Source organism: Nyctibius grandis, chromosome 14, assembly GCF_013368605.1.
Source record: "Nyctibius grandis isolate bNycGra1 chromosome 14, bNycGra1.pri, whole genome shotgun sequence".
NCBI lineage: Eukaryota > Metazoa > Chordata > Aves > Nyctibiiformes > Nyctibiidae > Nyctibius > Nyctibius grandis.
This window is the reverse complement of record NC_090671.1, coordinates 9,589,555-9,611,579: the sequence shown is the minus strand read 5'-3', so window position 1 is coordinate 9,611,579 and position 22,025 is coordinate 9,589,555. Positions and strand designations below refer to the sequence as shown.

General features: G+C 42.8%; 1 protein-coding gene, 1 long non-coding RNA gene and 1 other non-coding gene across 9 annotated transcripts; all 3 read left to right on the top strand.

The window, feature by feature from the left end:
- Window positions 1–1,245: 1,245 nt before the first annotated feature.
- Window positions 1,246–9,702, top strand: PUS1 (pseudouridine synthase 1). Of its 3 annotated transcripts, none has more exons than XM_068412529.1 (6): window positions 1,246–1,285; window positions 1,861–2,085; window positions 3,594–3,731; window positions 4,452–4,554; window positions 4,829–5,526; window positions 7,846–9,702. In XM_068412529.1, exons 2-6 carry the CDS (start codon window positions 1,870–1,872, stop codon window positions 7,894–7,896), a joined length of 1,206 nt encoding a protein of 401 aa, XP_068268630.1. In that variant the 5' UTR covers window positions 1,246–1,285; window positions 1,861–1,869; the 3' UTR covers window positions 7,897–9,702. The 3 variants fall into 3 exon arrangements, with proteins under 3 accessions (XP_068268630.1, XP_068268629.1, XP_068268628.1); XM_068412528.1 differs by lacking the exon at window positions 1,246–1,285 and adding an exon at window positions 1,292–1,487 and having other exon boundaries at window positions 3,657–3,731; XM_068412527.1 differs by lacking the exon at window positions 1,246–1,285 and adding an exon at window positions 1,292–1,487.
- Window positions 9,703–12,084: 2,382 nt separating this feature from the next.
- LOC137670258 (uncharacterized) lies at window positions 12,085–21,757 on the top strand. 5 transcript variants are annotated; one of them, XR_011049225.1, is made up of 11 exons: window positions 12,085–12,226; window positions 12,694–12,767; window positions 13,260–13,598; window positions 13,876–14,022; window positions 14,732–14,918; window positions 15,883–16,046; window positions 16,794–16,955; window positions 17,678–17,973; window positions 19,978–20,262; window positions 20,722–20,847; window positions 21,209–21,757. It is a non-coding gene; the product is annotated as an uncharacterized lncRNA (long non-coding RNA). The 5 variants fall into 5 exon arrangements; XR_011049224.1 differs by lacking the exon at window positions 12,085–12,226 and adding an exon at window positions 12,456–12,522; XR_011049226.1 differs by lacking the exon at window positions 12,085–12,226 and adding an exon at window positions 12,456–12,522 and having other exon boundaries at window positions 17,632–17,973.
- Window positions 19,359–19,503, top strand: LOC137670278 (small nucleolar RNA SNORA49). Its single transcript, XR_011049235.1, has one exon. It is a non-coding gene; the product is annotated as a small nucleolar RNA SNORA49 (small nucleolar RNA).
- Window positions 21,758–22,025: the final 268 nt, after the last annotated feature.

Here is a 22,025-nt window from a genome sequence, read left to right as displayed (position 1 = left end):
TCTAAACAAAGTGCAGCTGTGACCGTGTGATAAATCTTCCCCTTGCCCCATCCCGCTACTGAAATAACTCAGAAGCGTCAGTTCAAAAAAGGACGTGCTGCATTTCTTCCCCTTATTAGCAGAAATAACAAGCCTGCGCTTGATAATCTGGCCTGCTTGGAAACGTCAACCCTCTCATTTTCCATCTGAATGAATAAACGGAGCTCTCTTACACTAATCTCTCAGCGTGCCAGGGAACCCGCGTCCTCTCTGGGTAGCTCTGTCCTACAGAGAGCACTGAAGCTTATAGCATAACAAAACAATTTCCAGGTGCATTTGGCTTTTTGAGAGGTACATGCTGTTGCCTGATAAGGGTGCCTATTGTACCCAGCTTTCCCATTAAGTGCATCACTGCAGATAAAACTTGTTGCAGAAGACGAGCACAACGATTGCTTGAGAAAGCTGGCTGGAGGAAAACCTGACGGGAAAACGAAATGGAAGTAGGTGCTTGTGCTCGATACTGGCACAAGCAGAAGCTGCGTGGAAAGGGGGGGGACAGGGACCAATGCTACATCCCCCTGGGAAGGGAACCGTGGGCTGTTAACGACAGACCTGTGTGTCATGTGAAGTATTTCCTCCCACTTGTCCTCGTCTCACTGTCAGGGCAATGCTGCTGGTAGCGCATTTCCCCAGGTGGTTTTGTAACGGAAAAATGGACTGGTTTACTCACACAGCTGATATTTACCACAGGAATGTACTCGTCAGTTTGCCTTTTCCCCTGCTCTGGCTTGATTCAATACTTTGACAGGCCTTTTGCGCGTGTTGGCCCCCCAGAGCCCGTGTGGGGCAGGCAGGACCGAGCAGGGGGATGCGGCACGGAGGAGGCAGGCTGGGCCGCAAGGATCACCTTGCCATCCTTCTGAAACTCAGAGAAAGCGCTGCTGCCCAGCCGGGTGCCCGGGGAAGGCCCGGGCCCGCGGCAGGGACGGAGCCAACGGGGCCGGGCTGCGATGCTGACGGGGCCGGGTTTGACCCCGCCATCACACGAAGGCGATGCCCCGCCCGTGGCCCTGCGGACGCCCCAAGGGGGGATCTTCGCCCCCGCGCAGCGAGGCCCGCCGGAGCCGCCGGCACCGACCCACCGGCACCGACCCGCCGCCGGGGGCCCCGAGCACCGCCCGGCCCCGCCCCTCAGCACCGCCCGGCCCCGCCCCTCGCCCCGCCGTGTCCCCGCGCGGCCGCCGTAGGGCTGCACGTGGCTCTCGCGCGCCGCGTCTGCGCGGTGGCGTCGCTCGGCAGCGCCCGCGTAAGTGGCGGCGGCGGCGGGAGGCCGGGACCGGGGCTGAGGGGGTGGTGGCCGGGGCTTCTCCCGCCTGGCGGAGCCGCCCGTCGCGGCCCTGCGCTCGGGGACCATGCTGCGGCTGCGGTGGGGGCTGAGGGCTTTGAGCTGCGGCCTCTCCGCCCCCGGGAGCGCGGCGTGCGGCGGGCCCTGGCGCCGGCTGCCCAGCGTACGTACCCGCCGGGCCGGCGCACTCTGCCGCTCGCCTTGGGGAGGTGGGAGAGGCCGGGTGGGCGCGGGGGGAATGGCATCGGTTCGCCCCTCCTCACCTTGCCGGTCTTCCCAGCAGGCCCGCCGGGCTGCGGGCTCAGGGCTGCCGTGTGGGCGGGGCTGTGCGGGTCCTGCTTCCCCCTTCCCTGAGCGAATGGCGGCAGCCTGAGGGGAGGTGGTGTGGCCTAGGAGAGAGCAGCGGGTGGGTGCCCTTCCAGCCCCCGGCTTGTTAAACAGCCCAGGGTGCCCCCCCTTCCTCCTCCGGGGGATGGAGCTGTCATTTCTTGCCTCAGTTTCTTTCTGAGTCCTGTCTGGTGTTCTGTCCCTCGCAGGTTCTCACAATGGCTGAGGATTTGAGAGCAACGGTTGCCAGCCAGACAAAGAGACTCAACAGCAGCAGTGAGGTGGTTGAAAGGCTAGAAGAAAATGGACACCAAATTAAAAGGTTGAAGAGAGATGCAGATGAGGAAGATGCGGAGGATCAGAATAAAAAGTCACCCAAAAGGAAGATTGTGTTATTGATGGCATATTCAGGGAAAGGCTACCATGGGATGCAAGTATGTGGTTTGGCAAAGCAACGTGGCCTGCGGTTTTGGTTTTTTTTAAAGTCTATTAGGCTTATAACTGTAGTCACAGCAATTGAGTAGGGAAGCAGTTGCAGCTTGAAAAGCTGGGGCAGGAACAGCGCATGCCTGGATTCAAATGGCTTGGTAGTAACTTGAATCAAAAAAGTCAGTGGTACCTCTCTGATATTTGGTGGTTCTAGTGAGTGCCTTTAGTATAGAGCATCAGCAGATCTTTCAAAGACTGCTGCAGACAAGGCTCTTGTGGAGACTGAAAGCACAGGCACTGCAGTTCTGTCGAAGCTCGAAATGCTATCTCGTGGTCCCCTTCTGACCAGTGCTCCAGCTTCTAGTTGAAGCTTTACACTTCAAAGCAGATGGGCTAAGTTTTCTTTAGATTAGACCTCAGGTGTCTCACTGTGTTTTGGAAAACACACAGATTCTGGAGATCTGAGCTGCCTATTTGAATGGAACAAATTTGCATCTGTGTTGCAGTCTCCTGTACTTTTAAAAAGATTATCTGTACGTGAAGATGCTGTAAATTGCCCTTTTCCTTATGCACTCTAATAGGGTGGCTTACAGCAGTTTAGGAGCAGGAAAACTGTTCCAAGACTTCTGTGTTTGCACGTGGAAGAAAAGAGATGTTGCTTTGTTACAGCACCAGCATAGGAGCAGTGCCCCAGCATCAGACCTGCCCGTGCTGCGACGGTCTTGTGGCACACAGTATTGTCAGTGAGAGGATGATTTTGCTCCATCTGCTGCTCCTCTCAGTGTACTGCAAGCTCCATACATGCTCCTGAGGTGTACTCTAAAAGCTCCACGGGATAATTGATAAGATTGCACGCAGACAGGGAAGGGAGTCTTTCATGCTTATGCAACAAAGTAGGTTTGTTCAACAGCAGTAAACCTTATCCTTATGGGCACATCCGTGTAAGTGCCTGTCAGCTTTACAGCTCTCCTAACTGAATGGTGTGTGTCCAGGGTGTGTGCTTTGCAGCCTTACCCACAAGTGGAGTTATGCATTTCTGTTACAGCTTATCTGTGAGTTGAGTGCAGAAGTCACGGGAGAAAACCACAGTCTGTGTTACACAACAGCTCAGGCGACCTGAGCAAAAGAACCCAATCTAATTTCTAGAAGCAGAATTTGCAGAGGCTCGGTTTGGAGCAGCAGCTGTTAATTTGCAGGGACCGGAACAGTATTTCATTGGTGCTGTTTCATACAGTTGAAGGAACCATCAAAAAACTCCATTGCAGAAGTACTGGACAGTGACATTAGAAACGATCCTTTACTTGTAATAACAGTAGAAGGTAAATCAGAATGTAGATGTTTTATTAACACTCTAGTAAAGTAAATTTTGTTAGAGCGTGGCAGTACTTTTAGGGCTGTGAAGGGAAGACTTTTAAAGAATTTCACAACAATGTTCGATTAAGAAATATTTTCAGTTATCATCTCCAGTTATCCAATTATTACTATTTGTTCTATTTTATATATTGTCTTTTAGAGAAATGTGGGATCTTCACAGTTCAAGACAATTGAAGATGACTTAGTATCTGCTCTTGTTCAGTCAGGCTGCATCCCAGAAAACCATGGGGAAGATATGAAGAAAATGTCTTTTCAGCGGTGTGCTCGAACAGATAAGGTACGTTGGTTAGGGCCTGTGCTCTTGTAACTGTGGTGTGCCCCCACCAGTGCTGCTGGGATTGACTAGTGGTAAAGCGTTGTCTAGAGTGAGATACAATAGCAAATACAGTTGGCAGTGAATGTTGTTTGAAACTTCTCCCTTCATCCACACTAAACTTAAGCACAAGCAAATATTTAGAAAGCGCAGGATATTGATTAGATGGTGTTTGTAAAGCTGGTGCTTCATACCTGAACCTTGTCTGTTTGCATTTCTGTCACATTCATCTGCTTCTGCCTCCCAGCCTGCTGCTGCTCCTCATTGTTGCTACTGCCTTGTTGATGTGGAGCTTGAGAGTTTAGCTGCATCTCAGTTGGATTCAAGCCTGCCACAGTGGGGTTCTAAGACTGAACTGGAGTTCATGACTGGTCTTATATAAGTAATTTCAGTTGGTGCTTTACTTAATAGCAGTCAAATGCAGTGAAGTGTCCTGGAAGCGAGTGCAATGTTCTGCGCTCTAAGATTGCTAAGGTGCTGTATGGCTATACAGCACCAGCAGGTCTTCCAGGAGTACTCTTGACTTGGATATCTGCCTGTGGCCTTGCCTTTGCTTCCCTTCAGCCTGACCTGACCAGTGAGGAAAAAAGGAATAAATTGTTCTTCAGCTATTTCAATTCTGCAGGTGCTATCCCAGAGCTTCCAAGGTACATAATTATGTGTGTGTGTTTGTGGTTTTTATAGGGGGTGTCTGCAGCTGGACAGATTGTGTCGCTAAAGGTCAGGCTAATAGATGACATCTTAGAAAAGATCAATAACCATCTTCCTTCTCACATCAGAATTCTGGGTAAGGATACTGGAATGGGCAGAGAAAATGTTTTCAAAGAGGAGCTTTCTCATGTAGAAGGTCTCTCCCTTCCCATTATAACTTTACTCATAAGCGGTTTAGTTTTAACATGAATCCATATGTTTCTGTTAGTTTGAAATTAGGGTCCTATAGAATAAATCTTTCTATCTTTTGATTGTATTTTATTTCAAAAAATAGGCTTGCTGGTAGGAGCAAGATCACAATCGGGTTGTAACCTACTGATTCAAAAACCTAATGTCACTTTTAAAACAAGGTCTGAAGAGAGTCACTGGGGGATTCAACTCCAAGAACAAATGTGATGCCAGAACCTACTCTTACATGCTGCCAACATTTGCCTTTGCCCATAAAGACCATGATGTGCAAGAGGAGGTTTATCGACTGGACAAAGAGACCCTGGAAAAAGTCAATAAACTGCTGGCATGCTATAAAGGAACACACAACTTCCACAACTTCACATCTCAGAAGGGACCCAGGGACCCCAGTGCCAAGCGGTACATCATGGAGATGTACTGTGGAGAGCCATTTGTGAGGGGAAACATAGAATTTGCAGTGATCAAAGTGAAAGGTCAGAGTTTCATGATGCACCAAATAAGGAAGATGATTGGGCTGGTGATAGCTATTGTGAAAGGTTACACTACTGAGTCTATCATAGAGCGCAGCTGGGGAGAGGAGAAAGTAGATGTCCCCAAAGCTCCAGGACTCGGGCTGGTTTTGGAAAGAGTACACTTTGAAAAATACAACAGACGTTTTGGAAATGATGGGCTGCATGAGCCACTGGAGTGGACAGAGGAGGAGGAGAAGATTGCTGTTTTCAAAGAGCAGTACATCTATCCTACCATTGTCAACACAGAAAGGGAGGAGAAATCCATGGTGAACTGGCTCAACACCCTCTCCATTCACGACTTCAACTCTTCTGCTGTTGGGATTCAAGCTAACAACAAAAATTCAAAGGTAATGATTGAAGCCATTATTTTATCAACTGGAAGCCATCACATTGAAGTGGCTCTTCCCTTAGTAACATTTTTGTTTTCCATGAATATGCCATGGAAGATGACAGTCATCTGGAGTATGAAATGTGTATTATCTTTTCTGTCTTTGTGTACTTGATAGTGGAATGAACCATACAAAGTGTTAGGTTTTGCGTGGGGCAGTTGAGGGAGGGAGGGAGGAAGGAATGCTTTAAAGCACAGGCCAATCTGCAGAATCATAAACTGGCAACAGAAATTGCGGGCATATTACCAGCCTTTGGTGTTGTGAAGCTGTTTGAGAGACGAGTTTTCAAGTTGACAGTTTCCCTTTAAATACTTGCTGGCTTTTTGTATTTTCTGATTTTGGGCTAATTCTCATTTTGTGTAATGCCCTGTTCACTAGATAAGGTTTGGAATCCATGGGAAATCTAAGACCAGCTTTTTTAAGTAAATCTGCTATGAGCTCAAAATGGGTCATCAGAACAACTCCTGAGTAAAATGGGATATTGTGGAATCTGGTTTCTGACAACAGGAACTGCTTTTAGCTGTAAGTTGCAATAAAACAAAGGTGTAGAATGCATTTTTCATAAAAAGAAAATTTAAATTATTTTTTTTTCTGGTTGAGATGTAGAATAGCCTCACGAGAAAAGAGTGGAAAGATGTTTGGGGCATGCTAGAAGTAGGTTGGAAACCAGATGAGGAAGCTTGAGTCAAACTCACAAAGTATTTCTTTAAATTGACAACCACTGGAGTGACTTAAAATACAACGGTGCTTGATCGGACAAGTCCCTGATCAACACGATCTAACTTTGAAGTAAGCCCTGCTTGAGTGGGGCATTGGACTTGATGACCTAAAGATACCTTACAGTTCTGTATGTAATTCAAATGTTTTTGGTCAGAGGGCTGGCTAAACCTTGAAGGACAAGTGATGGGCAGGGCTAAAACTTATGTGTAATGCAACTCAAGAAATTAATGACCTTTTTTCACTTAGTGGAGCCCTTAAAATTAGCGTTATTTTGTGTAGATAATGATCCTGCTCTGAAGAATGTTAGGTTTAATCCTCTCTCTGCCATTTTTTGTTGGAGTATGAGAAAGAGTTTCAACATACAAAATAAAATTTACAGCCTCGTTGAATAGTACAAGCAAGGTACCAGAAATTTCTCAGGGTTATTTTTGTACTTGTGGTAATTGTTTTTCTGAAGTGTAGTGCTGTATGAGGACATTTGTGATGGGAAGTTATGACAAATGCCACATTAGTTTGGTTAAATGGTTCCCAAAGAGACCATGTGGTGCAGAGAGTCCTTACCTGACGCAGGGGTCTTGATGATAATGTTGACAGGACTTAGTGCTGACAGGTTCAAAATCGCTGATGTATTGCTAGCAGGAGGCAGGTCTGCTTGCTTTAGATAAACTCAACCAAATACAGTTTTGGCATCACAGTTAGCACAAGCTGTCTGGAGAAGGATAAATAAGGGATGATGTGACAGACTCCCTTGAGATTTTGCAGGCTGTTTGCACTTCAGTGAGCTGTGCTTGCTGTGATGAAGGCAACTGTCTAAGTCTCAGAATTTGTTTTGTAGTAGGATATTGTCAATGTTAAACTCATGGGATTTGGGGGTTTATATGTTTTCAGCAAGTGGTGGTGAGGAAGAAAAAAGGAGTAACTACAGGCATATTGTCATGTTAACCTTTTTTTATAAAATCCTTTGACGCCAATCATAGCAGTCAAAATACTTGCTTCAAAAAATTACGTAAACTCCCCAAATTTATCACACAAGTAAGTATTGACTTACTCCTGAAGGAGTGGCTCCCAGTTAGGAACTCGGACGTCAGTTTCCTTATAAGTTGCTAACATTTGTAGTATTTCCCTAATACAACTCTGTACAACTGACTTCATTTTTAAACAAGTATTAGTGAGCCCTTGCATATCTCTTAATACGGTTTGGACATAAATTCTGTGCAGCAGACAAACAAAATTCTCAAATCTGGCTTTAGACAATGTAACAAACTTAGCTTTTGAGGCATTTGCATGGAAAAGGCACTTGTTAATTCATCTCACCTGCATTTATTTTAAACATCAGCATTTCATGCTATTATCCCACTTTTAAGTTTCCCACATAGTGCAGGTTGTAATCTTGCAGTTGTAAATATAAATGAGAAGAAATTTCTTCTGCTGGTGTGTGTAATCCAGTGTTCAATTTTTTTGCTACAAGAAGTGTCATACATACGAGAAGACTGACATTAGGTCAGTCTCTCGATGTAAATGAAATACTGACAAACCATTTTCTGTTTTACTTTATAGAACAGCAGTGATCTTGAAGGCAGTGATGGTTGTGATGATGATTCTGACTGAGCCAGTAAGTGGCTGGACGTGGGATCCTTACTGCTTGCAACTCCCTTTGTCTACAAAAAAGTGGCCTTTCTAAATCCAAGAATCCAGTAAAGCAGGGGTTTGTGTGCTTGCAGAACAGGAACCGGATGCCCAGGAGAAACTGGGTGGGGAAAACGGTGCAGTAGAAAAAGTAAAATAGGCTTTTTATACCACTGACTGATTCACCTGACTGGTATACTTGAAAACAGCATAATGAGAAAGCAGCTTTCTAAAAGAATCTTGTAATGCAGGATATCTTGATTGCTATTTGAATAATGTTTTTATTATACGTTTACCTGGAAAATAGTATTTTAAATATGTATAATCTCTACATAAAGATGGGGCAGAGCATTTTAATATACTGTTTTTTTATTATTATGAAGTTGTGACTACATGAACTTTTGATTTTTTTGTTATTATTTTCTTCACTTCTACTTAACCTGATCTCCAGACACTATTAAGCTTTTTATTTTCCATGTCATCCATGACTTTCCTGTGGAATAACATGCCTGGGTTAGGAGCTCATTATCATGCTGACTGCTGTGAATTCTTTCGGTATTGAAACAAATTTTCTGTGTTTTCTGAAGCTTTGCAAGTCTAAAAGAAATGTTTCCTTACTCAGTGAGAGGTCTTAATTTTGGAATGTGGACTGAACCATGTATTTCAAGATGAGACCTTTTCTTTGGGAGATGTCATCCTCCCAGTATTGCCCGCATGCTTGGGCAGACTCAAGAACATGGATCTGCAGCTACGTGTGTAATTGGGCCTTTGCTGCCTGAGGTGTCATTTCACAGACCTGTAGTTGAGACATGAGGACAAAATGTAAATTAATTGTTAGGACCGCAATTCAGAGTGTGCAGCCATGAACGTTCTAGCGTTGCCTGTAGTGGATCACTGTGTATTGCTGCTGGTTTAATATGTCTAGTTTTAGTGGAAGTTACCTAGCCATCTACTAGATTCGGGGTTGAATCAACTTAGCATGTGTGAAGGGAATGGTGCTGACTTCCTCGGGGCTTTAACCAAGTCTGCCTTCACTTTGTGTGTGTGAACTCTTAATTCCCATCAAGCTGCTCAGAACAGAGGAATGTGTGCAATGATACAGGAAGCAGATGTCTGAGGACTGTCTTGTTTTGGGAATCAACTTTAATATTCTGTGTTTTGGGGATCTGCATACTTGGGAGTGCTTGCTCTCCTTTCCCCAACTATGGTTTGACTTTTGGTTCTTGTTTCCAACTCTCCATGGTGGTGGTGGACGCAAAAACAAGTAAAAGCAGCACTCTTCCTGCCCTCCCTGCCTGTAGAACACTTGTAGAAGGGGTGGAACAAGACTCTCCAAGCATTCAGATACTAGTACGAGTGCTTGATAGGCTTTCCTAGCTCGGTCTGTATGGAGACTTGTTTTGTAAAATGGTAGTTACTGAAAATGAGGAGTCAACTCTTTGCGCCTTCATTCAGTGGTTTCTGGCCACAGCCTCTAATTTTATGGCTCCTTCTGGAATTAGGATTTTTTTGCCAATGCACAGCTGTCCCTTAAGAAGGGATTTGCTTGTTTATTTTATCTGGGTTTTATTCAGTGCTTTTTATTTTATTGTGAAGGCCTTGCTCTGTTTTATCAGAGCAAGTGTGTAAAAGTGTTCTGGAGAGGGACTCTGCGTAGATTTTCATTTATATCCCTTGCTGGTTCATACTATTGACCTAACCTGCGTTAGTCTTTTATCCAAAGCTCTTTGTCCCTTTCAATGTGAGAAAAATACCTTTATTTGCCCCTAATAAAGGCCCCAAAACTGACACGTGTCTCAGTAGAAATCAATGAGAATTTCTATTTATAGCTTTCGGAGAAAACAAAATAATAATAATAATACCAAGAGGTAAGAAATACCCTTTTTTTATGTGTGCTGTTTTATTTTATAGGGATTATTAATTTGGTATTTCAGCTCCTCTTTCAGTGCAGGAGCTGAATAGAGAAATAAAAAGTACAGAGGTGGTTTGAGTTCGAAGATGGGCTCTCTAAAGGGCGCACCCGGGGGGCAGAACCCAAGGGCTGAGCGCTGGGCTCGCCCCAGCAGGCTGCCGCAGGGCAGCACAGGCCGCCCGAGGCCTACAGCGGGCTCCTTTGGCGCCTGAGCGCGGACAGCCCCTTGCCCGGAGCCTGCACTGGGATGTCCCCGCTGGTGGCCCTTTGTGGCGCCCTGAGGCGCGGCCCCGCGGCGAAGCGCTGCGAGGGAAGCGCGTTCTTCGCGCCGCCCGGCTCTGACGGGACATTGCCATGCGGGAGGTGCCCGTCCAGCCCCAGCACCGCCCACGCTGCGCGCATGCGCCGAGCGTCGCTGCTCGCCCCCTCCCTTTGCGGGTGGGACCGGCAGGTGCCCCCCCTCCCCGCGTGAGAGAGGAATGGTATCGCTTAGCGCCCGGCGGGCGGGGCCGGCTGGGGGGGCGGGGCCAGGGGCGGTTGCCGCCGTGGCCGCGGCCGTCAGGGGGCGCTGCGGTCGCTGTAGCCCTCGGAGCGCTGTGGGGCGGGGCCGGCGGCCCGGGTGTGTGCGGGGGCGGTGCGGGGGAACGGAACACCGGGAGGTGTCAGAGGCGGGGCTCGGCGGCCCGGGTGTGTGCGGGGGCGGTGCGGGGGAACGGGACAGCGAGAGGTGTCAGAGGCGGGGCCCGGCGGCCCGGCTGTGTGCCGCGGCGGGGGAACGGGACAGCGAGAGGTGTCAGAGGCGGGCGAGGGCTGGGGGCGGTGCGGGCGCTCTGAGGCGGCGGAGGGAGGGCTCTCCCCGCCTCGGTGTGCGCACCCCGGTGCCGTGCCAGGGCTGCTGAGCTGGGCGTTAGAGTCTATTTTTCTGTCCCCTGGAAGATGAAGGGCGTTAAGCGCACTGCGTCCTCGCTGCCGGGGGTGCCGCGGCTGGGGTCAGTGCGCAGCCGCGCAGCCGGTTGGGCAGCTCCTGCTGGGACAGCCGCAGGTAAGGCTGCCCGCTCCGCCCGGCACCGGCGGGTCTCCTGTGTGTCTCGCAGCAGAGGAGGGCTGATACCGCGTTGCCCTTGTACGTTCAGATAACTTCATCTTTGCACTAAAGCTGCTCCGCGGCTATTGAACCCCGCGTGGGTTTGTATCCATGGCACACACGGCTGTAACGTAGGATAAATCATTCCGCCCCTCAAGTGGCAGCTCTTTATGAAACCAGAGCTGTGGGATTGCATGAGTGACACCAGGCATCGCCCTGCTGTGACAGCTTCCATGGTCTCCAGTGGTGACCGTGTATGGGAGCACCGGCCTGTCTCGGGCTCCGCGCTGGCTGCGGGTTTGGTCATCGCTGAAAGCCTAAGGCACCTGTTGACTATCCTGGGTAGTCTTCAAGGTACAAACGTACTCCGGTCAAGACTCAGTATGTGCTGCAGGAATCCTCTGTGTCTGATGGCTAGAAATAAAGTAACTGGATAAATCTACTGGAATGATAAAGAATTGAAGTGGTTAAATCAAGTTAAATGGTCAATGACCATTGAGGTGAACTCTCTATAAAAGTTGGGCAGGAAGCAATTCTGTGACCATAAAAATCATTTCATAGCAAAATATAGAGAATGTAAAAGTGAAATCAAAGGTAAATGTGGACAGAGCTTTGGAAGTGGTAGACCCATACACTGTTTAATTGATAATGAGATACTTTATTAGGTTAACTTTATTTTAGTTCCAAAATAGTACTTTGCATAGAGTATCATAATTAGTTTTGATAACAGTTTTAAAAAAAAAAGTTGCAATCTTTAAAATAACGCTAGTACATCTAGTGCATATATTAATGTTTTATGATATTTATGATCCAATGGAAGTTTTAAGCTTTGTAATTAAAGATAATTGCTTTAATGAGATTTTCTGTAATTGTAACAGTATATCTAATACCAATTATTATACGATTTAAAAACCCTCTGGAGAAAATTTTAGAAATCTTAGTGAGCGCTGCATGTCTCATTTTCCATGGATTGTTCTTAAATTTGTACCCCCTGTGCCTAATTTGTTGTTTTCTTTAATTGATGTTGTTGCATGAAATTTTTCCTTTTTGGTCATTTGATACCCTGATAGAGACTGGTTGCCTAGTGCTCCTAAAGGGATTGTATTATTTTTCTTTGTTTAGAAATATGCTTGTTAGATAGAATGGAGTAAACTTAAAATAATTTTACAGTTTTATTCAGCTGATTTTAAGTGTGGCTCGTCATCATGAGGATATGATACTTCATAAGGAAACATGCAAGAAAAGAGAAGCAACTGAGGGCTGTTGGTGCTTTTACTGCTAGAGAAATTGAACATTTCTGGCCCAACATTAAACAGGTAAATGTAAAAAAAGAAAAAAAAAAAATCTAAAAACTTACAGAATAAAAACCTATTGGACCATAACAGCGAGTATCTTACAACTGAGCTTTGCTCAGCCCACGTGGTGAATATTATCTGTTGGTAAAGATAGCTTCATGTTGTTGTTGCATGAATAATTTCAGGCCTTATATGTCATGAAGGCGAGCGCTTCACTAATCCTAGTCGGTGCAGCTGGCTCGCTGAGGACGATTAAGTCTTGATGTGAGTCATTCTTGGGTAGCTCTCGCTTATTATGTGGATGACTTCTATTCATGGTCAGTTTTGTACACGCTGTTTTTTTCTTTGAGTGCTCTGCATTGTAGCTGTGTCTGATGCCTGTCTTACTGTTGAAGGAATGTTAAGTAACTCATAGCTGTATTTGAAGCTAAGTGCGTTCATGTTTGTCATTTCCTTCTGCTCTTTTTTCCCCACTATCTCCATTTTAGGTGGTAGATTTAAAACTGCGAGTTAGAAGAGAGGAGGAAGAAAGCATTAAACTCACAGAACATCTCAAAAAAAGGTAATTAATAAGAACCTAGGACTTTTTTTTTTTTGTTGCATGACCTTTTTTTTCCCCTTTTGTGTACTGGTAGTAGTAGTATAAGCTTACCAAAATAAATGTTTAGGAGCTAGTATTTTGGTCTTAGTTTTGAGTCATAAGTATCTCCTTTCTCTAGCTTGCTAACTTCCTGTACCTTACTAAAGCTTTGATAAATGCACTGTAAAGGCTTTTTGTTGCTGAGCTCTTGTTTGTATCAGGGTTTAATTTTATGTCCCCTGGGAGCCATGCATGAGACTGAATTCACTAAAATTATCATGTGTGCACCTGTGTCCCACTGCAGTCTGCCTTTGGTTACGTAGTCAAGTTTCACAAACTGCATTTTACAGTATTCTTGTAGTGTAGATTTCCTGTGTTCTTTAGACCCTGGCTTAGGTGTAAATGGCATCAATTCTGTCAATTAATTATTCATCTCAGATACGGCAGCACCATGATTTTTATTTTTTTGTGCAGAAATAAGAGACTCTCTGAATAAGGAAGAGAGCCTTCAGAAGGAAGTGGTACTTCCAGATCTTCTCACATCTACTGTAAAGAAATACCTGGGAGATTTAGCAGACATTGCTGCTGCTGCAGAAATGTTGTTACCCAAAGGCAGTGCTCAAAGGACAACAGTAGTAAAACGCGATACTCCATCTTTATTATGCGACACTCTTAGAGAGTACCAGAAGACTGGACTGGAGTGGCTGCCAAAGCTGTATAAGATGAATCTAAATGGCATTCTGGCTCATGAAGCTGGACTTGGAAAAACTGTGCAAGTTGTTGCTTTTTTTGCACACCTGGCATGTAATGAAGGTATGAGATGTTGTAGGTCTTTTATTTTATAAATCTATATTTTTAACAGTTCATTAGTGTATGTGTTTTCAGTAAGAGAAAAAAAATAATTTTTAATATGTATAATTTAATATGTATAATATAAGATTTACCTGGAACAAATATAAGAAAGGAGACACAATTCCTTTCATTGATAGTGCATGTGTATGTTGTTTGTATATACACAATTGCCTTTTCTTGTAAGTTCTGAAGTGGTATGCACTCATTTCCAGTCATGCTGTACCTTTTATCTCTATAGGTAACTGGGGTCCTGTTCTTGTCTGTTCTTGTTTCACAAAACTTTAACGTGCTGAAGTGGGAGACTGAACTGAAATGCTGGTGTCCTGCTTTGAAAATTCTTCTGTATCTTGGGAACCCACAAGAACTTTAAAAAAAAAAAAGACAGGTATTATGGAACACTGTTTCACCTACACATGTACTGGGTAACATAAGCATTACACAGAAAATAGCAGCCAGAGTCACATTTATACCATTGTGGTTAAAAACTTCAGTATGGTGATATCACAGCCTGGTTCTTTTCTCTTTTGTGATGTGGCATACTGGAAGAATGAAGATATTTTCTCATTTCATGAATTCTGGTTCATAAGCAGAGTTTGATATTTACCAATAAAATCTGCTTTGATGACCAGCCATGTTTGGCCAGCCTTTTTAAGTTGTGTATACGTACCTACTGGCATGATGAACATTTTTATTCCTTTAGTTCTGTGACTTTTCCTTTCATTCTTGCAATTTTAATTTTGTGTCTTGTGTTTGTAATTTTTTATTACAAGGCCTTAATATTGACAATATGTTTCATATATTATCCAATGTCATTTTTATTTGAAATAGAGTGGCTATTTGAGAAATTCAGGTTTATGATAATGTGGGTTTTAAAATCAGAATATATTCTATAAATTATTAAAAGTTTGTGTGAATGTGAGAGAAGCTGGAGGAATGGAAGACTGCATTTTTTAATTCATACTTTTCTAAGTTTAATAACTTGATGTTATCGGATTTATTCATAAAAACAATTTGAGTGTGCAGAAAGACCTAAGCTCCTAAAAAGCACTGTTTTTTAAAGATAATTTACATTATATTTTCATTTTAAATAACAGAACTCAAGAACGTCTTAGAAGTGGGAAGTTTTTCAGTATCCTCCATATTCCGTCACAGCTGCTAAGGGTGTGTAACCATCCTGATCTGATAAATCCCCAGCTTCCAACTTTGTCCTTTGTATTAGACACACTGGAGTTTACAACTGCTTCTCTAGCGCTGAATGCATTAGGATGGGATCGTTGGAAGGTGAGTAGGGAAGTAATTCTCTTGTGCTTGACTTGATTTGACTGTGAGAGCAGGTGGCTTAGGACATAAAACTTCTGACACATAATTCAAGTTCCAAATAAATTTCAAAATCTGAATTGCTAATTCATTTATTTTTCAAAGCAACTGCTAGGATTATAAATAATAGCCATTAACTTTATGGCAGTACTGAATTTAGTAGGTATACTGGGAATTTGCTATCCGTGTCAAAGAAGGTCAGGCTATTTTGAAACATTTTTTGGTTTTGCTTGAAGTTCCCAGTTAACAGAAACTGGTGGGTCTTGGAATCAAGGGAAAGGTGCTGTTCTTGTCCTGTCCTGAGGAGCAGTAAGGGCACAGTTATGCTGTGTGCAGCTCTGGAGATGAGAAGCTGTCTCAGATTCCACAGTTTAAACTATAGTCTGTTTGTTTAAAGTGATACTGCAGGGGATTTAATCTATTTTTTTCTGGTGATTTCAGTAATACTAGAGTCTTAAGAAACTGGACAAAGCTAAAACAGTAGCTTTATGTGTCCTGGGAAATGCAAATAGTTACTCCTTTAAGCCTGTTGGAAAAAGCATTTTTTGGGTGGGGGGACAGGGTGAGTGTCAAAGGCTTGTGAAGGAAGTAGGGTTACTGTATCAAGGTAATGTTGTAGTTGCAAGCATTGAATTAACTGCAGAGCTTGTAATTTGAGGGTACTGCCCTGGTTTTGACTGTTGGTAACATGAGCACAATGCTGTGTTTTCATGGTGTAGGTTGCTGAAACCTTTTAAAGTAACAGCAGCTGCTCTGCAAAATCACATGACACTTGGCTTCTCCACGTTTTGAGTTCATTCTGGCATCAGCTGTGAGCTTTTTAATCATTCTTAGATAATGTGGTATTATTACTATTATTTTTTTATACTGAAACTGAATAGCAGTAGAATATTTCTTTAGGGTTTTGTTTTGTTTTTTGTAACTTAAGCACACAGACTGGTCTCTCTTTGATGTGATTGAGATGGAAAACCAAATGCCTTGCTACGAAGCACAAATACTACCAAAACTGAAGGTAACTAGGAAGCCTATTGAAGAGATCTACTGTTCTCCTTTGACACCCAGATTTGAGCCAGTGAAGCTCAAACCAAATAGGTATGCAGTGTTCCAGTGATTTATTTTTTTTTAAGTAACAGGTGAAAATGAGTAATACTAAAGGTCATTACTAACTGTGTCTTTTTGATGTGATACAGCCCTTTGGAACAGATCATTTTCAGATGATTGGGGATGTAGTGCAGTATCTCAAGCACACTCTTTTTCAGGCCTTTTCTAAATTCTCTACATATTGATTTCAGCTGGGTACAGTACAAGGTTTTGCATGGTTGAATGGGAAGCATTCAGTATGAATGGAGACTGAAAATTATATCTGATAATTCTTATTTTGTGGTGTTAACAGTTCTAAGAACTTCTGTCATTGCTAAAAATGAATTGTGCAGTAATATCTCTTATTCTGTGCTTGTTTTTCCCCAAAACTTTGCTTAAAATATACCTGTGAAGACTCTTGAAGCCCTTGCAAAGTTTGTACATGGTCAAATCAAATGAGTACACGTGCGAAATACCAGTTAAACTGTATCTAGGAAATCATCCTTTTTTTTTTTTATAGGTCTACCAGTGGTACTAACAGGAAGAACAGTTCATGTGTAGTTTAAGAACACACAGTATTAGAGGGAGACCTAGTCTGTTTGCAGTTAAGTGCAACCCAAGTGTTATGTCTGGAGTAAAATTGGCCTTCATTGGAAATAGGGCACACTATATGCGTGGGATAAGCATTCAAATCTTGCAGTGTACAGTGAGGAAATTCTTATTTTTAAACTTTGTACCTTTTTTATCTTCTCATAACAGCCAGCAAGATAGTACTCAGCCCAATGGCTTCCACAGCTGGAGCACAAGAGAGAATTGCTCAGCCAGAGAAGCCTGTAACATTACATTTTAGAGGGAAAACATTTACTTTGTCTTACAGTCAGTTCTGTCGGCTTATTGGTAGACAGTCTCTGAAGCATCAAGGTAAGGTGCTACATGATTCAATTCACATCTTTCTCTTTTTTTTTTTTCGCTCTTTTTTTCTTTTTACTTTTTAACTATTCAGAAATCAAAATTCTAGAAGCTACAATATCCTCATATTGTAATATCATGTGTCTGTAAAATTAAATTATTTTTCTCCATTAAAATATTTTTCTTGTCTTGCTGCTTTTCTGGAAAAATGAATTTATTAATGTGACAGTGGATGACTTGAGTACTAAATTTAAATCCGTATCTACACTTTCATGTCCAACTCAGTTACTATGCTAACTCTTTCTAAGATAGAGTATATACTTGATCGTGAACAATATATGGTTTACAAGATTCATGTGTGCATATCTATTTGCTGAAATAGTCAAAGGTTTAATATTTAAAGCATGTAGAATATTGTAATTGACTAGTCTTATCCATCTGTACTAGTGGACTCTCCAATAATAGTTTGAAAGTCCCGTTGTATTTTCATCAGTAGGTATAGAGTAGGAAAGCAGATTTATTTTCACTAAAATACCAAACCTAACATCTGTCCTTGTATCACAAATACTATTCTAATTGTCAGCTTTTCTCCTGCTCACTTTTTTCATAGTCATTAATATAATTTAGTTAATGCGAGAGTTCTCCTTATTTTCAACTTTCTTTTGTGTAAATGTCTTTTTCACATAAGCTTTATCTGGTCAAAATACATTCAGAAAAGAATTTTGAATTTAAAGGGTATCACAGAAGAAAAAAGACAACTAAAGGAACACCTGGACAGAATATATTTTGGGAATGAGCGTCATTGTTCCAGAACTCCCCTGTGTGGCAGAGACTTGTTGGAAATTTGCTCTTGGATCAGTGAAAGAAAAATCTCTCAGCATTGTTCTGCCAGGATTAACAAATGGCGCTGGGCTGGCTGTGCAAATTGCCTTCCATATTTAAGTACTTCAGAGGTTATAAAGGATCCATTGCAAGAACTCATTCTGACGTTGAAGCAGCAACAGATCGCCCTGAAGGATGTTGTTACTAGGTAATTGAGACAAATCCATTTGCACAAATTTGATGGGTGTATACTACCATCCAAAAGAGGGCATTTATGTAAAGTACTGTAAAATGCTAATAGTGATAAATGAGTGGCCTTATTTAATCCTTATTGCACGCTAAATTCCTGTATGCAGAATCTATTTGCGTCCCTGATGTATAATTTTAGATCATTCTAAGATTTTAAAACTCCTAATAGTTCCATGGCAATTGTTATTGGTTATATAGCAATTCTACTTTATTTTGACATATCTTGTATTTTTTGTGTAAATACTTACAAAAAAGTAGGAGTTGTAAGTCAGCTTATCTGGGTAACTTTACGGATAGTGGTAATTTCCTCTTGTCTTGTTCTGATCTTGAGTGTTTTTGCATTTACTTGATGTTAGTGTAAAACTTCATCTACTGTTTTACATTCAACTACCTTTAGCCAAGTCCTTTATGCTTCCATGCAGACATCTGCTTTATTACTGGTTTTGAGTAGTTAGTAGCCCAAGCTGTTAAAAATTAGTATATTAAAGTTTTGGTTTGTTTTATAGAGATCTGTGCATATTGCCAGCTGTAGCTGTTGCTCCTCCATATTTGCATGTAGCAAATCCTCCTTATACATACACGCATGAAATGAAGGTCTTGAAGTTTACTCTAAAGGAACAGATACTTCCCTGCTTCCATTCAATGCAGCAGATAGCAAGGCCTTATTTTCTACAGTTTCCAGACCCCTGACTAGTGCAGCATGATTCAGGTATTTAAAAAACCACCACCTGTTAGAACTGTGCGAATGTGCTTTCTCTAATTGTTGAATGCTGCCTGCAGAACCTTCAAGTTCTTATTTCATAAACAGGCAAGATGGAAGCTCTGGCTGTCTTGCTTCGGAAGCTGAAAGCAAGAGGCCATCGTATGTTGATTTTGACACAGATGATTCCAATGCTTGATATACTGGAGCTTTTCTTGAACTTCCATTTTCTCACATACATAATGAGAGTGATGCTCACAGCTGGCATTATGTAGTAAGAGGACATCTTACTCGAGCTAATAGTGAATAGATGCTTGTAGTGGGAGGGAAAATACTAAAGGAAAGTCTAATACATTTGCAAAATTAATTTGCATAATTTTATTAGTTATTTAAGCAAATTATGTATGTAGCTGTAGCACAAATATGTAATTATATATGAAATGTCAGTCATTACTAGTTGATGAGGCATCCAGGGTGTTTCCAAGAGGTATGCCACTAGTTGGCCTACATTTATGAGTAATTTGTGCTTGAAATACAGGTGTTTTATTTCACAATAGCGTTTTGATTAATTGCTTTTGCTTTCATTATCTGTAGCTATCCACATTGTTAGTACTTTAAGTGTAGTTGCTATTTTTCTGTTGGCATTTCCTCAGCCTTACTCCAGGGGCTTTTTTTTTTTTTTTTTGTAGAGTGCCCTGGCATTGCCTGAGGATAAATTGAAAATATGCTCATTTCCCTCCCCAGTAAGATTCTCAGTATCCTCTGGGGCCTACAATTTGAGCAAATATTAACAATATAGTTATTATTTTGTTACTTTTTATTTCAAATTGCATTGTTATGCTTTCTGTCAGGTGCAGTATAAAACATAAGGGAATACTTTGCCTTAAAACAACACAAGGCAGCACAATAGAAGGGATTCAATTTAGTCAACAGACAAGAAAAAAGATGAAGCACGCACAGAATGTAATAACCCAGTCAGGTGTGCTTAGTCATAGGACATAATGTGACTACTGTAATAGATCTTTGGATTTTTATCTGGTTGACTGCATCATAAATTAATAGTTTTAATGGTACACAAATAATTTTGAATTGTGTAGATCTGTGATGTGGGCAGTCAGCTTAAAATGTTTGCAAGCTTAATGTCGGTTGGGGAAGTAATAATAAAGCAATTTTTCTGATCTTCTCATTCTGTAAAAAGTTTGTTTAGAGATTTATGCTTTATTAATGTGAATTTGTAATTAAGTTGCTTGTCTCCCATTTTAGGAATCCATCAAAAACTTCAACCAAGACAAACGATTCTTCTGTGCTGTTCTTTCCTCTCACACTCCTTCCACAGGTGTCAGTTATGTAGATGCAAATACTGTTGTTTTCTACGACACTGATTTAGATCCGCTGATGGATACAAAGGCTAAAGAATAGTTGTCAGGGGCACTGACTGAAGAACAAATAGCTCCACGACTGCAGGAGCAACAGCCTAGTCAGAAGCAAGAGGAGAAACGAAGAGCAGAGCAAATGCAAACTCAGTGTCAACCACGGGGAGAAACACAGGTGAGAAACAAAAACGTAATTGCCATGTGGTATGTGAATTCAGTTCACTCCTGCAGTTGCAGGCAGAGAAATGTGTTCCTCCCTGCTAAATGAATCGGTAAGCCCAGGTTCACATGCACTTACGGCATCTGTTTTGACTTTGCTGAGGCTGTGTGTAAGACTCTCAGCAAATCCGGAGAGCTGGGACCTTGAGTAACAGGAGCATTTCATTTTATCTGAGCTGAGGTGAATGGACTTAAAAGTTACCAAAAAATACAGTCTTGGTGTTCAGGAATATAAGAATAGTATTCAAAGAATAATTATAGACAAGCTGCTTCTTAAAGATACAGAATTTTGGGCTTCATCCCTGAGTGGATTCTGTGATGCTGACAAGGAATTCCCTATATAGAGGATGTTTTGTGATCACTTTAGAACACTTGTAAATGTTAAAAATACTGGTTTATTTTATGATACTTTCAGGCTTCAGGATGTACACTCTCTCCAGCCAGAGCTGTATGACAGGAGGTGGCCGTGGTACCCACCATTCCAGCACAGCTGGAGCCCACAACCCCCGGCCAGTTTTTTCAAGCAGAAGCATTTGACAGTGTAAGTTATCACCATCACTCTGATGACAACTGTGCAGATGCTTTTGTTGACTCTTTGCTATTGAAAATAAATCCTTAAATCTTTATTAAATAGCATTGCTCACTTTAAAATGTATTGACAATAAGTGAAAATGAAGGGAGAATAGCCTTTCATTAAGTCCTTTGCTCTTTAGAAAATAGTATATCCCCAGAAGCTGTATTATTTAAGTGCAATTAATTTTAATTACATAGAATTTTAAATGCTGTCATCTCTGTATACTCCATCACTTATTTTCAGTTTTATCTTAGACAGTTTTATCTCTGACAGTTTTATCTCTATACTTTCCTCTAGTAACCAATGTTCATCTAAAATTTAATTTTAGATTTAGTTGCAAAAAGTTCTGGGAACCAAATCCTGATCGTCAGCCCACAGTGACTTCTTTGGCATGGATGAAACCAATTGTAGCAGTTACCCTGGTGGCAGTCAGCCTTTGGAAGGCAAAGCTTGCGTACGGCCCGGATTCAGCATATGTGACATGTTCAGTAGCTGTTGTTTAAAGTAGTGAAATGTCTGCTTTGTGAGTGGAAACCGAATGTCATTATTGAGCAGGTGGAAGCTGTATTTTCTTTATTGCTAACCTATCCCCAGTTTTTTTGGGCAGTATTTTATTTAGACAAGAGTACCAGAAGGTTAATTTTTTTCCTCCCTTCTGGCATTTCTCCCTTTGCATCGTATGAGGCTTTTATTGCACGTGCCAGGTAAGCTGTGTCTCGTTCGTCCTGTGAGTAGGGAAGTTTTCCTTGTGGGTTTTTACACTAAATCTTGAAGAAAACTGTCAGCATTTTGCCTGCTGCATTTTGACAGCGATTGCTCTTTGAACTGCTCTACCCTCCCCTATCTCCGCTACAATAAAAGTTGATTTTCGGTCCTGTCCCCAGTCTTCGTTTCTGCGCTGTGCCCAGGTTCCCCCTTGGACCGGCGCTCCCTGTCCCGACACCCAGCCCGGCCCACCGCCGCCCGCGGCCGCCTCCCTCCCTGGCTGCCCGGGGCTGAGCGGAGCCCAGGCCCCGGCAGGCAGCTCCGGCGGCGGGGCTCCGGCGCGCATGCGGTGGCGGCGGCGCAGGCGCGGAGCGAGCTCCGGCGGGCGGGGCGGTGGCGCAGGCGCCGAGAGCGGAGCGGGGCGCAGGAGGCGCGGTTTG

Bases quoted from the DNA above. Each gene is read 5' to 3' on its own strand.
- PUS1 (XM_068412527.1), top strand. From the start codon at position 1,392: ATGCTGCGGCTGCGGTGGGGGCTGAGGGCTTTGAGCTGCGGCCTCTCC. The intron at 1,488-1,860 runs GTACGTACCCGC...TGTCCCTCGCAG, and splicing joins CCTGGCGCCGGCTGCCCAGC to GTTCTCACAATGGCTGAGGA. The intron at 5,527-7,845 runs GTAATGATTGAA...TTTACTTTATAG, and splicing joins CTAACAACAAAAATTCAAAG to AACAGCAGTGATCTTGAAGG.